At 44.8% G+C, this 18,527-nt stretch overlaps 1 protein-coding gene across 1 annotated transcript in view; it reads right to left on the reverse strand.

Annotated features, from left to right (window-relative positions):
• Positions 1–18,527, reverse strand: part of phldb1b (pleckstrin homology-like domain, family B, member 1b) — a gene marked incomplete at its 5' end in the record, with an annotated part of 197,850 nt that overhangs the window by 101,702 nt on the left and 77,621 nt on the right. The window contains one exon of the mRNA XM_083637663.1: positions 6,102–7,642. Within this exon, the coding sequence (XP_083493789.1) occupies positions 6,102–7,642 (1,541 nt within the window). The remainder of the gene's footprint in view (positions 1–6,101; positions 7,643–18,527) is intronic.

Genomic DNA, 18,527 nt, shown 5'->3' on the forward strand with positions numbered 1-18,527 from the left:
GTCAGTGTTTCTACCTGCTTAACGCTCGCTGTTCTATTTCAAACCTTCTTCACATTCTATGAGTGCCTGCTGTGCTGTATAGTCGCACATCATCCCATTCTGTACACCTTATTTTAGAACGTGGAAATCAACCCTGCCATAACATAGCCTAGTAGCTGTCGCCACCTTGTGACTGTCGCTAAGATTGGTAGTAGGGTACACAAGGAAGAGGGAATGGAGAGGGAGTGACACAGGGAGAGAATGTAGGGAAACAGTGGATGGATAAATCCAGAAGGAGGCGGTAATGCAACATAAAAGGATGCCAACTGCCATAAAACACCACAGAAGAAGAAGAAGATTGGTAGTATGTTTCTTTCACTGAGCTAGCTGTGCTAAATGTTTCAGGTTTAAACTACAATGTGACACCAGAATGTGAACTGTCTGAAAAAATGTCCACTCTCGTCCCTTCTGGGCTGCCAAGCCAAACACAAACACAGCCTCGAGTCAAACTAGCTAGCTGGCTGCAGAAATGGAAATTGGACAAGATATTTTGTATTTATTTATATATTTATTTTCCTGAACATGTGTCATGATTGGTCGAATACCATCCAACTTCCTTCCTGTCTGAAGTGGGTTTTTTTCCTTTGGAAGATGACAACTTCCTCTGGCCAAAATGTTAACGAGCAGAATGTCTCTGGAGCATTCACACACTGTGGTCTGACCGACCAGGTTCCCATAGACAAACTCAGCTGGTCTCCTTTTCCTCAATCAACCTTTCTGACACGCTTTATTTTCTCTCTCTGTTTAACTTTGTTTGGATGAATAGTAGAAAGCATAGTGTGTGTGTGTGTGTGTGTGTGTGTGTGTGTGTGTGTGTGTGTGTGTGTGTGTGTGTGTGTGTGTGTCTGTGCGTGCGTGCGTGCGTGCGTTAGGGCTGTCAATCTTCCTCAATAATCCAATTCGATTTTCAGTGCTTTTGTTATTTTAATATTAGATTTGTAATGATTTTAAGTCAAATCAAAGATGGGGGGTAAATTAGGTATTTTAATGTTTCTCAACCACTGGGCTGTGGCCCACTGGTAGGCCTCAGAGCGCCATCTATCAGGGTTCATACACATTTTGACCAATGGATTTCCATGACTTTTCCATGACTTCAAAACAAATTTCCATGAGCAAACATTTTGTGCAGTCTCAGTGTATACATGAAAAACCTTAGCCTAATCAGCATGTTGTTGTTATGTACCGTTCTGTCCACTAGAGGGCAGTCCAACCACTCAAATGTCCCATTGTAACCTGTAACATTGACCACTGAATGAGATAGATTATGATCAAATGATAAAATGATCAAATTAAACTGCATGAGATAGATAGATTACATGAGAGATGACGTATAGATAGATAGATGACATGAGAGATGATGTATAGATAGATAGATTACATGAGAGATGATGTATAGATAGATTAAACTCGTGTCACATCCATCTGTGGTCAAGGCGATCTTTTCTCAACCCAGCAAACAGAAGCCAGACTATTTTATTTTCAAAATAAAAGCACTAATCCATTACTGCATCACTCACTGTGGGTTAAAATGTACTTTTTGAAGGCACAACGTTATGTTCATTTAAAACAGGCTTCTATGCAAATGTTTTCTTTATTTCCTCTTTGGTACGTGTGGTATTTCAGATCACACACACACTAGTCTCATGTAGTCAGACCCACCGTCGACGTCATCAAGCTTCCAGAGATATCATCTACGGCTGGCACTGCGAGACTACACACACACACAAAAACGTTGCAATGGTACTTTTATTTTGAAAGTTGTAACGGGAGTTTTCCTTTCTATTCTGGCTGACTTGAGAACTGTCATCAAACTTTTAGCGTGTTGTTGTCTTTGATGTAATTGTGTCTTATTCACGTGTGCCTTGGTATCAGAAATAGCTCTTGTATGAAGAATGACGAGCTACTTGACTGCTTTTGCCTCATTGCCTCAGTTTTTCATTGGATGGACGGACGTTATATTGACGGGCTCCACCAGGGAGAGAGTCAGGCTCGTGCAGGGAGAGAGTCAGGCTCGTGCAGGGAGAGAGTCAGGGAGAGAGTCAGGCAAGCTAGCCTGGTGCAACGTTAATGCACTGCGTGCTCATGAAATTATATTGTGATTCCAGACTCAGAAAGCTCACAGAAGGTTCATCACGTGACAACACGATTCACGGCGAGACGGACAAGATTCGCTGTATAAAAAATAAAAAATAAAATCATAATATTCGTTTTTCCCCCAAAAATAATCTTTGAGGTTTATTAATATTTATGCAAATCGAATAATATTTGAATACCAAAATTTGTTTCAACAGCCCTAGTGTGTGTGTGTGTGTGTGTGTGTGTGTGTGTGTGTGTGTGTGTGTGTCAGGACGGCCGAATCACTGCCCATCTTTCAGCGAAGACTAAAAACATACTTTTTCAGGCTCCACCTGGGCCCATCTTGAACTAACATTTATTAATAAAAAAAAAAATCCTTCTCAATCTACTTTCTACAGGTGCTCCTCTATTCCTTCAAAAGTTGTAGCTGTCATAGATTGTGTTGCAAAGTTGATTTCTCTACCGTTGACAAAATGTGATATTGTAAGTCACTTTGGATAAAAGCGTCTGCCAAATGACGTAATGTGTGTGTGTCCGTGTTAGTGAGTGAGTGTGAGAGTGTGTGAGAGTGTGTGCCTGTGTGTGTGCCTGTGTGTGTGTGTGTGTGTGTGTGTGTGTGTGTGTGTGTGTGTGTGTGTGTGTGTGTGTGTGTGTGTGTGTGTGTGTGCGTGTGTGTGTGTGTGTGTGTGCGTGCGTGCGTGCGTGCGTGTGTGAAATGATTTCTATGTGAAAGCTTTGGGGCAAGTAAATTTGTCATGACAGTGAGTCAACTATGAGTAATTACAGGCTCTGCAGTTCCACACCCGGCCTCTTTGAGGAGCGAGGAGTTTCTGTCTTTGTAAAAAAGACAATAGCCTAAAGCTAAGCTGACAAACTGCTCAGAAATCTGTTGCCTGTTTTCAGACCTCCCCTGTCCTTGTATGCCTTATATAGAGAGCCAAAGTCACGGCAAACCCACTTCCCAGAGAGGCATACGGACCAAGGGATTTCCTCTGCCATTTTCACTCGGACAAAACAAAAAACTAAACTAAACTAAGAAGTTGTGAAAAAAAATGGTTTTAATCAAATTTGTATTATTATTATGATTATTATTTTTATTATTATTATTATTATTATTGTTGTTATTATTAGTAGTAGTATTGTTATTATTATTATTATTATTAGTTGTTTTTGGGTTTTTTTTTTTTTATGAAATGTTCTATGGTCTCTCTTGATTCTAAATATAGCTGCATCGCTTGGTTTGACCCAGTAAAACTATTTTTAAAAGCATTTTACGAAATGTCTATGGAAAAATGAATGGTGGATGAAATCCCTTGGTTGGAAGTGGGCGTGACCTTGGCTCTCTATTGACTGGACATGGATGTGTTGTTGACCTGAGTTAGATGAGTTATCTGCACACATCTTATGTCAATATTGTTCAATCTGTGCCTATATAGTGGTGCTGGGGCAAAGGTTGCTTAAGAGCGAGCATGACAGGATTACAAAGACTTGGACTGATACGGCTTGTTGAAGCTGCTGGGGGGGCGTGGCTTGTTGAAGCTGCTGGGGGGGGCGTGGCTTGTTGAAGCTGCTGGGGGGGCGTGGCTTGTTGAAGCTGCTGGGGGGCATGGCTTGTTGAAGCTGCTGGGGGGGCGTGGCTTGTTGAAGCTGTTGGGGGGCGTGGCTTGTTGAAGCTGCTGGGGGGGTGTGGCTTGTTGAAGCTGCTGGGGGGCGTGGCTTGTTGAAGCTGCTGGGGGGCATGGCTTGTTGAAGCTGCTGGGGGGCGTGGCTTGTTGAAGCTGCCGGGGAGGGGAGGAGCATGACTGAAGAATGACATGAATAAATAAGATATATTAACACGCGCTGATGCACAGCGGTGGCAACGGTGGGGGGTTCCAAGAATAGATTGGATGCACACTTTGAAACACGCAGCATAAATATGACCAGAATCGCATCAAAGCTCTCAACCAAAACTCCACGAAACGAGCGAGTCCACCCAGACTTCCTCAAACAGCGGCCGCGCAAACAGGCAGCAGCCAGGCAGCAGCAACTTCGTTGTGACACGCCCGCTGGAGAGCCAGGGAGGCAGGAGGAGAACACACACGGAGGGAGGAGTTGGAAGCAGAGGGGGGTTTCCTGCTGTTATGGAGGAAATTACTGTTCAAAACTATTGTTTAGATGTCTGACTCTTACTGATGCCAAAAATGAATGGTTAAAGTGACTGTTCTATCGAATTTCACAAAAAGCCGTTTATCTCTGAATAATTTTTCTGACGCTGAAACCATGCTGTATTCAACTGCTAATGCTTACATAACTACTAACTCTACAAACTAACTCTTTTAGAAAGAGAAAGCACACATTCTATTAGTTCTTTTGAGATATTGTGTGTTCACAAAATCTTAGCAGAAAAGAATCCTCGGGTCTTGAAAGATGAGCCAGAATCCTCAAAAAAACCCTCTGGCAGAAGCTAACTACAGTAAAAAAAAAAAACGTCTGGCAGTGAATGTGTTAAACTAAAGAAAACTTTAATTTAGGGCTGCACGATACATCGTTTACACATCGTCGTCGCAATAGTCACATCGCAGGACGTGACGATGTCAAAGGCAAATTAACTCGTCATGTTGCTTGATAAACTCTCACTTTAGGGGGCGGGGAGCTCACAGAGGTTCTAACTCAACGGAGCTACTGGGCAGAATCTGGTTCACTGATCTGACAGGATTTTGGCTTCACTCGACCCTGCTGGGCGGAGATAGCCACCATCTCTCCATATTGAATATAGCTCAATGGGGCAAAGAGGTTTCCTCTGAAAGGTATGGCCAACAGAGCACAACAGTCACATGACTTTCTGTGACGTTTCCACCCCCGGAAGAATGTTCCCCAGACATTTAGACAAATCCTTTACAGCTCTAATCTATACAGATGATTAATATAGGGGCATGTCCTATTGACTGTAGATATAATGAGTTTGGCCACAACAGGGTCGCCTGGTGTTTCTATATCAATTCCTAGGCTTGCCCGCTGCGTGGCCTCGCCCGCTGCGTGGCCTCGCCCGCTGCGTGGCCTCCTGCAGCTCGCCGAGCTGGCCTCGTGTTAACGAGCATGAAACGAGCGGGTCGTGAGGTCACAGTGACCTTGGACTTTGACCTTTGACCACCAAAATCGAATCAGTTCATCCTTGAGTCCAAGTGGATGTTTGAGGCAAATTTGAGCTCCTCACTCCTTTACCAAACAAACACACAGATACTGAGACTGGTACACTCCCTTCCTACAGGACGTTACAGTGATTAGGGTTCGAGTCAACCAATATAGGTCTATGAAGGCAAATACTGATATTTCTGGATTGAAATGACTGATACAAAAAACATTGCATAATTTGCAATTAATGAAGTAAAATCTTCCTTATACCACAAACTCACATACTCTCTAGCCTTGGGAAATACAAACAATCTAAATAAAACATCTGCTTGCTATGTTGACAAGTGAAAATATCTATAATATCTATAACATTATATATAATATAATGTCTACCTGTATATCTGCCATCTGGTTCTGTAAAGCAACACTGATTAGGCTAACCAAAGAGTATTGAAGGCAAGAGACGCTGGTGCTTTTTTAATAACAGAGGTGTCGCCAATTTGGCCAGAAAAACCTCCTCCTTGAGCCAATGGGACAACAGCACAGAACCATGACAGCCAATGGCGGCAATGGAACAACCTTAGGACAACCATGGAATTAGCCTTCAGCTCTTATCAATCTAAGTTCATGGGCTACCTTCCTAAGCACACACAAGTCGTCTAGCAGAAGATGCTTTGTGACGAGCTGCAGCTCAAAATGTAAAACTAGCCTACAGTCATGAGTAAAACCCTTCACTCCCTTCCAGATCTACTTGAGAGATGAGTAACTGCTGTATTATATATGTAAGTCTTAATTGAACTGTGGATGTCTTGATGTAACTGCATAGGGTAGGTTTGCTATTATGACAAGAGTTGGTGTTGATGGTCACTCACCAGCCTCTCCATCTCTTGCTCGCGGAGCCTCTCCTCTCTCTGGCGGCGGTGGTACTCCAGCAGCTCGTCTTCGTTGTCGCTGATCTCTGTGATGCTGTTCTTCCTCTCCCTCATGCCTGGGTGGGCTCTCGTCCCCACAGACATCTTCCTGTGGCTCCTGGGGCTGGCTGCTGGGGACGAGCTGGGCAGAGAGCCCAGGCTGTAGGCGGGGGACAGGCCGTTCCCAAAGTGAGCCTTCCTCACCCCACCTCCACCACCACCACCACCACCACCGCCCTCCATCATCAGAGAGGTGGGCGAGGGGCTGCGGGCTCGCATCCCCCTGCTGCCCATTGACTCCTCCGGCGGGGATCCGGTCTTGCGCCGGAGCCTGGGACTCTCTGGGACCAGCCTGCCGAGACTTGAGGGGCTATCCGGGGTCCTCAGGGTGGGGATTGACCCCGGGGGCACCGCCGGGATGCCTCTCCGAGCCATGGAGGGACTGAGAGGGGGCAGCTCTCTCATACTGCTGCCCCCTACGCTGCTGCCTCCATTCAACTCCATGTTTCTCCTGCCCATTCGAGGGCTTTCGGGGGGCTGCAGCGAGCGCGGATGCTGCTGAAGCGGGGAGCCTTGGATGATGTGGACGATGGGATCCAGGGGAGGCTGGAAGGCTCTGGAGGGCTGGGAGAGCTGCCTGGAGGGGCTGCCGGAGGTGAGCGAGTGATCGGCCAAGCCGGCCTGCTCTCTGAAGGGGCTGGCCGGCCTCTCCTGGAGCACCGTGGCTGGCTTGGTCCTGGGGCAGGAGGGGGACGGGGACGGGCAGGTAGGGAATTTAGGAATGAGTCTGGGGCTACTTGGCACAATGTTTCTGCTACTGAGAGATTCAGTAGAGGACAGCAGGTGGGTCTGTCGGGGGCTCTCAGACCCATCTTGGCCCAGTCCTCTGCGGCCTGGCTTGGGGCTCGGAGGAGCCTCTGCCAAGGCCTTGCGCTGCAGCCTGGGGCTTTCCTGAACCTTCTGGCCGGCCCCGTTGCTGCTGTAGTTAGGCAGGTGTGTGCGGGGCTGGGGTATGGGTGGAGGATGGGTGCTGAAGTTGTAGCTGGAGGAGCGTACAGGCACTGGAGGGAGAGAAGAACTCTGCTCCTGGGGTCCTCCGCTAGGAGAGGGGCTGTTGAAGCTCCCGCTGCTGGCCGGAGAGGAGAGGGGTGAGAAGGGGGGGGAGTTATTCTCATAGCTAGAGCCTACGGACATGGCCCCCGGGCTGGTAGGAGGGGACAGCAGGTACCTGCCCCCTCCATTCACCATGGGCGACAGGGGGCAGTTAGGGATGGCCTGGCTGCCCGGGGGCTTTTTGGCCTCTGAGGAGGAAGGCTGGGGGTCATCCAACACTAAGGAGTCCATGATGTCCTGAAGGTCCTTCTCAATAGAACTGACGATGGCTCTGTGCTCAGACTGGACTCTCTCTCCAGTAGAGCTGACGATGGCTCTGTGCTCAGACTGGACTCTCTCTCCAGGAGCTGGACTGGACCGATGATTCCCATTGACCAAGCTCTCCGTGTCTGATGGAGAAGATAGAGAACAACTGTCAGCAGGCTTTGGCTTAGAAAACTGTCCAAACTAAAACACAATGTGTCCAAAGGGACGTCTCCTTCGTAGGAAGCAATGCTAACCTAAGTACATTAAACATGGCACAAGGGTTAACCCATACCTGATGCAGCATTTGTGTGTGTATCCCTTTAAGACCGCGAACCGCGTCACGCGGTCTTAAAGGGATACACACACAAATGAGGGATATACATGCAAATGCTGCATCAGGTATCAATGGGTTAAACTAGCATTATATAGGAATTTAAAGCTCCTGCCATTGCCAATAACAACATTCATTTAGAGCATTGATTCCCAAACTGTGGTCCGTGGACCACTCCGCCTGGTGGTCCGCCAGAGAATTGCCACAAAAAAAAAAATATATATATATATATATATATATATATATATATATATATATATATATATATATATATATATTTACAGACAACAGTACACATACACATTAACCCTGAGCAGTTGCCGGATTGGGCCGATTTTCGGAAATATCACGATATTTGGGAAACAATCACAATTTTGAACATTTAATTTCAGAGGCTTCAGCAGGCTCAGTTTTGAAGCCAGAGTGAAGTTTCTGGTATCATATGAAACTAGAAGACTTAAGGAATGGATTTGCACCAAACATGTCATGCTAGTTTGTCAGGAAGGTGGCTAAATAACACTCCAAAGTTAACTCATTGAATGCCATGGACGTCCTTCGACGTCCAATTAAATAGTGACGTAGAGTGCCACGGACGTCCTTCGACGTCCAATGCGTTTTTTGACGGTGGGACGTCGATCAAAGCCTTCCGCAGCTCCTGTACAACTATAGTAGCTATTGGAGGTGTATAACCTATTTTACGGACTCATTAGGTGGCGACAGTGCTTGCTCGGTGCAGTCCAGATTAGAGACAGGTCCGAGAAACAGCCTAAAAGCCGTGGATCAAAGACAAACCGATGCATGCTCCCAGAGCCATTTGCTCTGTCGCGGGAGCTGACATTGGCTCCGAACAGGAGTCAATCCGCGCTCACAACTGAGCCCCTCTGTCCCTGTCTGTCTGTCTGTCTGTCTGTATAGTTTCTCCACCCGATTAGCAGCCAGGAAAGCAGCCCCTGACGCCAAACCATTCAGCAATCCAGGTTGGCTCTTCCCTGCTGTGGCGCTGAGAGCCGACAGCAGCACACAAACGCAGCACTCCGAAAATATAATGGTTGCGTGAGGCTGTGTGCAGTGTGGGGAGGAGTTTACGGGGGGAGGGGGGGAGGGGGGTGGTGCACGCAGGGCATCACACAACAACTACGTCACTACATCAGAAAATATTATCTTCAGACTCAGTGAATGTGCTTGAAATGCTGCATTTCACAAAAGGCGGATTATCTCAGCTAATAATTTGAAAAGCCTGAAAACGCTGAAAACAACCTATCTTCTCCGGCTCATAACTAAAGAACGGAAAATGGTATCAATAAACTTTTTTTTGCTGATGATACAATAGAGCCAGCTCGTTCTTGTGCGTGTTCGGTGTTTACATAGTAATATCACACAATATTCTGTGGGCCTCGAGAAATCACTGAAAACGCTCTGAAAACTCTGGCACTGGGAGCATCCGTTCTCCAAAAGTGGCTGGCACTCAATGAGTTAAGCTACATTTTGGCTGATTTTTTTTTTTTCAAAGGGGTCCTCATTTTCACAGCCTAATGTTGGCAGGTGTGTGTGTGTGTGTGTGTGTGTGTGTGTGTGTGTGTGTGTGTGTGTGTGTGTGTGTTCATTTTGAACCAGCTAGTAGCCTTATATTGTTATTTAGCCTTTCTGCTGCTATTGCATGGTTAAATCAGCTAATTTTATTTTATGGGGGGGGGGGGGGTATACACAGTGGAAGTGGTCCCTGGGAAATTTGGTTTGGTACGTAGTGGTACTTGGTCGGAAAAGTTTGGGAACCCCTGATTTAGAGCATTGGTTCCAAAACTGTGGTCCACGGACCACCGGTGGGTCCACCGCGGGGCCCCGCCTGGTGGTCCGCCAGAGAATTGCAATATACAGGGGATAGGAGTCAGATGAACAGACAGATCTGTACAGGGGCGGGATAGGAGTCAGGGGAAATGTGTATAAGCACATTACTGGCTAGCCCCAGAGCAGTGCAGGACACAGAGCAGCTAATCTAATCTTAGCGTCTCTCTTTAATGTCAACATAGTAGATGATAAAGCAGCAACGCCCGGCCATGTGGGAGCTTCACCAGCAGGGCCTGAGGCCACTAAGCATGGCCACCAATCAGTGCTAGATGTCATCTGTTCAAATGGGCTTATATGGAACAGGATGATCATTGCAATGGTGCAAACAGTGAGAGGCAAGAAGGTAATAGAGAGGCACAGTGAACATCACTTCCTGCTTTTCTCCCTGTACCAGGCGCTGAAAAAATATGAATGGCGGTGAAGGGAGAATAAGGTTACTTTTTTGATCCCGTTTGAATTGTGCCACGGGGTGCCAACGTTAATTTTGTAAATTTAAAACAACAACTTTGCATGTCAAGAAAGTTGCAAGTTTGTCACCAAACTGTTGCACTAGAAGTTATAAATCAGAAAGCAGTGTTTCCCCTAGAAAATGCTTCAGGCCTGGAGGGATTTCAAAATGTAACGCGACCGCAACGGTGGGGGCCCTCACTGGCGACGCTAAACTTTTAGCTAACCTGTTCACATCTATGTTTGCAATTAGGGCTGCAACAACTAATCGATTAAATCGATTAAAATCGATGATTAAATTCCTTGGCAACGAATTTGATTATCGATTTGTTGCCTCGCGATTAGTTGGACCGCAGAGCCAACTGTTTTGTTGATATTAACAACAGCTGACCGCAGCTGCTGCGGCGCAGTGCTGGCTACGTCACTCCCTGGCCCCGCTGTCGCGGAGCCGACTACGTCACTCGCCTTGCGCACGCGCAGTAAACGACAAACAAGTTGAAACATGGCCGAGAACGAGAAAGCAGCTCGACCCAAAACTTCGCAAGTTTGGGAGCACTTCATATTAACTGGAAATAAAAAGTCTGTTACGTGCAAAATGTGCAAAGCCGATCTTGCATGGCATGGAAGCACAACGGCCCTGCGTGAACACCTTAAACGCAAACATGTTGGATCATTGGATGGTGCCAAGGGAGCTCAGCAGCGGGGTAAGTTAACGTTATTCTACTACAAACTCGATATGCATGTAAACCATTAATGTTACATTATTAGACCCATGTGTATTGTTGTTTGAAGTGGAAATGTTCGTCTCACAGCAGATAGTTTGTTTTGTTTATCTAACGTTAACAGCCGATGCGCCCGCACCCAGGTCGACAACGTTAACGTTATAGCCGACCGGCTCGTTAACGTTACTAGCTTGCTAACGTTAGTGGTAGAGCAGACGTGGTATGTAAACTAGGGGTGCACCGATCACGTTTTTTGCCACCGATCACCGATTGCCGATCACCTATGAGAAATATCTGCCCAACCGATCATCGACCGATCACCGATTACCGATTACCGATCACCGATATATATATATATACGCCCTGGGGTGTCCGTAAAAACACGAGGCAGGAGACAGATGGGAGTTCAACCGTTTAGTTGTCAGTTCTCTTCAGTACAGTACAGCAGTATAGGCTCTTTACAGCATTATGACAGGAATAGTAGGATTGTGTGTGGTCTGGAAAAAGGAGGCAATAAAATATACAAACAGGTCAGTAACCAAGCTTGCTGTTATATAGGCCAATTATAGTGATAATTAACAACTAATAATATATAAATGATAATTAGGTAAACTGTAAGTCAGTTACTCTTAAACACCAGTCTTGAACCATGACTAAAGCCAAAGAGCTCCCACTCATAGAACCGGGGTTATGCACAATAACCGTCATACATTGGGATCCGCATCGAACGAACATCAAAACGACCCGCCCATCGAGGCCGAGTTACAGTGTTATAATTAGCAGCACTATGAGTGCGATCTACATAATGGTGACAGGGTTACATGACGGGAGAAACAACAGAATCACAAGCTACACACCAGCTAAACTCCATCGGAGTAGTGGCATTAATTAGCGCAACAGACAATCAAACGGCAAATGCACGCCTAAACAAACGTTATTGCAATGATTGCAGGTAGATCGATCTAAAACCAAAAGGGAATGCAATACAGGAATATTAACATAATAATGACTTACTGGTTGGTCATATACGCACACATGGAAGAAGGGGATTAGAACATGTTCAACTGATGTTAAAAGAAAGGAAGAAAGTCCGTCTGAACGGAGCGCACATCCACATACTCAGCCGCACACTTTCGCTTCCTTCAAAGTGCCCGCGGGAACATCAATGCTTGCGTGGAAATTGTCTGTGTGTGCGCGTGCACTAGCCCGACTACCACAGTAGCACCGTGTCAATCTGGGACTTTAATACACACGGACTTAACAGCATGCAAATGCCTCGGTAGGCGGGAGGACTGGAGGTAACTTCTCTCTGCTGAGGCTGCTCTAATCACCAGCTGATTTGTGTGATTCAAAGACGCAAGGGGTGTGTTGACAGTCTGGTGCGGTGTGTGCATGGAGGTGAGTACACTGACGAAAGCAAAGCGTGTGCTTTGCAACACAATGATATAAACGTTAGAGCACAATATGAAAGTTAAACGATAGACATTGAAGACATGAAAATGGGCTGCCTCATGTTTCTCACGTGCAGCATGATCGGCTATGCGATCGGCAACATTAAAGGAATATCGGAAACAGCAGATCACATATTTGAGGTCCAAATCGGCCGATACAGATTGCGTGTCGATCGATCGGTGCACCCCTAATGTAAACTCAGATAGTTTGTTTCGTTTATCTAACGTTAACAGCTGATGCGCCCGCACCCAGGTCGACAAGCATGGTGTGTTAAGCCGACCGGCTAGTTAACATTACGTTAGCTTGCTAACGTTAGTGGTAGAGCAGACTAGAGCTAAAAGAGGGGTTGTTGTCCCTTGTTCATTGGTGTGTGTGTGTGTGTGTGTGTGTGTGTGTGTGTGTGTGTGTGTGTGTGTGTGTGTGTGTGTGTGCGCGTGTGTGTGCATCTTAATGTAAGGAGTGAGCTAGGACAAATTGCATTTGAGGCTTCTGTTATATAAAGGCCTTCTTTACATAAGCAATTATCAACTAAATCATCAATGAGTGAGTTTTATTGAGTTTTATGTTAATAGTGCTGTTAGGCATACTCACTCATACTGTCTTTCTCATTTCAGAAAAAAACAACTCACCATGAGGGGCTTCGTTGTGGGGAATGCGGCATGTACACCAAGGCAAGCAGCCATCATGACAGACAGTGTCCTGAACATGCTGGTCACCGACATGAGGCCCATGTCAATGGTTGGAGATGCAGGCTTCATTGCCATGATTAACACCCTCCACCCTGGCTACACTCTTCCTTCAAGAACATTCTTCACAAAACTGATGGAGCAAAAATATGAAGACACATTCCAGGAGGATGTTTGTAATTTACAAGTTATTATTGTTAAGACAGCTCAGGTCCGTTAAAGCACTTTATTTAAGAAGATATGAAGATATCTTTTGCACTTACACCATACATTTGTATGTATTTTGTATTCGTTCATGCCGTGTCAAATAGGGGTGGGACAAAATATCGATACTCACAGTATCGCGATATTTTCACTTGCGATACGTTATCGATACACTGGCACCAAGTATCGATATGTTTATTATTTATTTATTTTATTTTATTTTTTAAATAAACAGGCTAAAATATTATGCTGTGTGTGGTAGTTGAAACATAGTTTCAAGTTGACGTTTATTTATGTTTGTAGTTGAAACAAAAACATAAATACTGTAGGCTACATGAATGGAAATGTTTGATCATTAATATCTACTTTTAGAAATTATATAGGTAGGTAGGTTATATAGGTTTTCTTGTTTTAATAATAATAATAAAAAGACTTAATGTGTAACTTTTCCTCCGTGGTATCGAAAATGGTATGAGTGAGTGAGTGAACTCAGAGAGTTCATGTCAATTCTGCTAATAAATACATAATACCTGCTTCTTGCCTTTTAGGGGTATTTTTTTCTCTTCAGTTACACAGGTATCGTGATGTATCGTCTTCCAATATATCGATTATCGCAGTATCGCTGTATCGTGATAATATCGTTATCGAGGGCCAAGTATCGTGACGATATCGTATCGTGAGCTACTCAGCGATTCCCACCCCTAGTGTCAAAGCTATTGATGTAGCAAAGCCCGGTGGGTTTCTTTAACAAAAAAAAAGTTGTTTTTCAATAAACGGATGGAAACAATATCAGTGCATTTTTTTATCCGATTAATCGATTAATCGAACAAATAATCGACGATTAATCGATTATCAAAATAATCGTTAGTTGCAGCCCAATGGCATCCCAAGTATCATCATACTATTATGGGATGCGATGCGAACAGTTGTATTATGGGATGTGCGTTTCCCAGGCAACGACACGCGTTGACACGTTTTGGAACAGCGCTGCACGCTGGCACAATGCTCCTAAAAGCAAAATACTTATTGTTTTGAATGATTTGGCATCTTCTATTACTGTCAACACTGTTAACAACAATATTGTTGTATTGTAATAATATGCCATAAAGGTTTATTGAAATTTTGGGGGAAGCAGAAAAGAAAATCAAAAAAAATAAAATAAAATGCAATTTGTTTTTTCTCGCCTGGCGGGGGGTGCCGTTGGGCTGGCGGGCCCACCAAGCCTGTAGAATGGTAGGGGAAACATTGGAAAGACTACATACACTGTCGCCTAATTGATGTCACTTTCTCTACCGGAAAAGCTGAAGACCGGCGACATGCCACGAGCTTCCACGAGCGATGTAGTTTTTATACGAAACTAACCCCTCGTTTCAGTTTGACGACAAACTGCGACTTTCTTTACATGCAAAGTTATATTTTAAATTGACACAATTAACTTTGGCACCCCGTGGCACAATTGAAAGTCTTTATTCTCTGTTCACCGCCATTCATATTTTTTCCACAGCTGGTACAGGGAGAAAGCAGGAAGTGACGTTTACTCTGGCACGTGTGTGTGTGTGTGTGTGTGTGTGTGTGTGTGTGTGTGTGTGTGTGTGTGTGTGTTACCCACATGAGAAAGTGCCAGAGAGATTTGCATAGTTTGAGGAGCTGAAATGTGATTATTTGGAAAACAGCTGTGCTGTGTCATGAGTCCTGACTGCTGTGGTTATTGGAGTTGTTATGCAGATTATTATGCAGACCTGTGCCCGCCTGTGGTGCGTATGGGTACATGCCTGCATAGCGCCGGCCCTGATCAAACATATATTAACCGATTCATCGACAATATAGTCTATGTAGTATTTTCTCTTTTTTGTTGGAATGATTTAACACCACAAGGGGGCGAAATTTCACTTTCACCGCTTATACAGAGGAAGAAGAAAGCCAAGCAAGCAGACAAACAGTCCAGTGTGGGAGAATTACTGCCAAAAACACAACAGGATTCATTGTAAACATCGTAATACAATGTTGAAATACAGCACGTCTACAAGCAAGCACAATGACAACTAATGCAGGAAGTTGGGTTGGTTGTTGAGTAGGCCTAGAGAGAGACAGGTGTAAAAACCTGCATTTTGTATTTTCTATTTACTAGTAATTCAGAAGGAAAAGCTCTGCACATCTCTTTCCCGGGACAGGTGCGTTACGTGTAGACAAGGCCAAAGCCTGCATAAATGGTAAAAGAGAGTCCCGCACAGGAGCACACTGTCCAAACCTGGGTTCCTGTTATCCGCTAATTGCCGGACGTTGACCGTTATAATTAATCAAAGTCCGACAGATTAAAATCTGCACCGGGCTTCACAAAGCCCGGTGAAAATAATCCCCTCTCTCAGCACAATTTCAGTTGTATTAAAATGGTCTCACAAATTACATTTGCACACAGCTCCTCCTATTAAATAGCATAAATGATTATTTGTATGTGTAGGTTATAGTGTAGGCTACTGTGTGTTATGAGACTGTAATGCGTGTGCCTGGGTCAGCAGCTCTCAACAGGTGGTGTTGAGTACGTGTGCCTGGGTCAGCAGCTCTCAACAGGTGGTGTTGAGCATAGACATATATAAGGCTAGATGGCTTAAGGCGGAGTCACCAGCGTCGTTGAAGCGCCGCCATCTTGCTACGGCAGGCTTTCTGGTACGTTCTCTGGTAGCTGTTGGAGGGTGCACAGACAAAAATACTCATAACTTGCTGAAATCTTGACGGATTTACAAACGGTTTGGTTTATTACAAGCATATTCCGTTCCCGAGATATGGCAACAACAAAACAAAAAACACAAAAAACACTATATTTTTGATGGGCTCCAAATTACACCAAAATTATACCGAAGCATCTATGCCATGAGAGGGATTCAGGCACAAAGTTTCATGCAGTTTCATCCATTTCCCTAGGAGTTATGATCATCTGATGTGATAATACTAACCCAACAACAGATGCTCATAGCTCCTAGCAAAATGGATGAAACTGCATGAAACTAGGTGCGTGAATTCATCTCATGATGATGATGCTTCAGTTTAAGTTTGGTGTAATTTGGAGCCAAAAATAATAATAAAATGTTAGCGTTTTTTTAACCCATAGATATATATAAAGCTGTGGTGCCGTAGCAAGATGGCCACCATGCGACGACGTCGCTCTCCATTGACCGGCAGCGCGGGTAAGCTATCTAGCCTTTATATATATCTATGGTGTTGAGTACGTCGTGTTGAGCATTTTTTTCAGGCGATTTAGTTTTTGCTCACTCGTCGTCTCAGACAACACCCTGCGAATTCCACTGTGGGCTCCAAATTCGGGGGAATTTGGGGCCGTTTCTGAGACTCAGCATGCAAGGCAGCGTGTATCGAAGTCCACGCTGCGCGCCGCACGGAGAAATCAATTAACCCCGAAGCTTGTATTTCGGGTCGTTCCGTTTGATTGACCGATAGAAACATGGTTGGTGCAGGGAATTTACGGCTATCAATTGTTTTTAAGCTCAATAAACACAGATCTAATATGTGACCAGAATTTATTCCAATTGTCCGGGAAACTGAAATCATGCAGGACACACTGACCGGCACCGTTATTGTTCAACGGAAATGCTGGTCCAAACTTGCAATCAGATTTATACCCCGTTCAAGACAGCTCGGACCGCCGGAAAAAATGGGTTCCGACCTGTAAAAAGTGAATTGAACGGTCGTTCAGGCCAGAATTACAGCTCGGAAATTCGGGTATCATCCAGAGCTCCGGTTTCTCCGAGTTGACGTCACAGCCACATCAAAATGGCTACTTGCATCGTTAATGATAATCACAAAATGATTATAAAGACGTTTGTTGACGTTTTAACACACAATTTGATGTCTTAATGATGTAATGTTAATGTGTTTGTGTCATCTGTGTTTCGCTCTGTGTGAAATTCAACATTCAGCATGTTCGGTTAGCATTGTTCACTAGTAGGTAGCTACCATGCTAACATGGGTTGCTATAGCAACAGTTTGGGTTATCTTCCCCGAGCGGGAGGTGCAGCGTGAACGCAAATCTGTCCGGGCCGGAGGTTCCGTGTTGAAACTTACGGCGGTCCGAGTTGTCTTGAATGCGGTATTATTTTGTGATGTTTTGGTCTGTGACTTCTATTTAAAAACAAACAAAAAACAAAAAAATGTGTGCGTACTCTCTCTGTCAAAAGCAGTTTTTTATATAAAGATGAATCGATTAATTGATCGTAAAAATGACAAATTAATAGATAAAGTAAATTGATTAAAACTTGCATCCCTAACGGTAAGTGGATAAAGTGAATGTAGAATAGAAAAAAATCCATCAAAAGGTAATAAGTAAGTAACTCCCTCAATAATTATTGTTGTTGCGTTGCTTAAGAAACTGGTCTGAGAGAGAGAGAGAGAGAGAGAGAGAGAGAGAGAGAGAGAGAGAGAGAGAGAGAGAGAGAGAGAGAGAGAGATGTCCCAACAGTAAAACTGCTCTCATCAGAAGCTTCACAAATAATGCATTAGCCCTGGCTGTTGTTGTCCTGCCTGCTCCTCTGTAGCTACAGTAGCTCTCATGATGTCCTGGTGACAGCCTGACCACGATGAACGTATGTCTATCGATTTTCATGGAAATGAGACAACACGAGTCTGTAGGCTCTTAAAATAATCAATGATACGCTTCTTTCAGTACAGTCCGCCGATGTCATCAGCATGTCGTTTCTCAAAATCAATAACTAGGCTATTATCAGTCACATGCAGACTGTCAAAGACGAAAGCGTCAAAAATAAATGCAGTCGTTTGTGGGGGAAAGCCTGAGCCATGACGTCACGTCATGTCCTAGCCCCCCATACAAGACAACGGTTCACCGAACCCCGTTCACAAACCTGCCAACTTAATGCTGCCTTGCTCATCGGTAATACCATGCAAGGTAGAACAGGACTCCACTTTCTACACTCCTTAATACATTATCCAATTCAGTATCCATTCAACCCTTATTTCAATCAAATCACGATCTTCTCGCACCAAAATAACCGAGCACCGATCAGTGGACCAACCATTACACAAAATATCATTTTATGAAAATGGCTTGTTGGCTCATCTAGCCTATACGCCGAACTGAGCACAATAACCTCATGACATGAATCATAACCCGTCTGGGTGAGTGGTGTCCTGCGAGGTGTGCGTGTGTTCAGCTCAGCTAGCCGACATTAAACGGACAGATTTTTCAATGGAGTTTGGCGAAGTTTCCCTCGCCCAGAGCTGTGGCGATAAGCAGGTTACTCACATGAGGGAATCAAACAGCGAGTCTGACACACACTGGAGCGCACATCCTCCTCACACACAGTGTCGTGCCCTG

Source organism: Poromitra crassiceps (genome assembly GCF_964638095.1).
Source record: "Poromitra crassiceps genome assembly, chromosome: 5".
NCBI lineage: Eukaryota > Metazoa > Chordata > Actinopteri > Beryciformes > Melamphaidae > Poromitra > Poromitra crassiceps.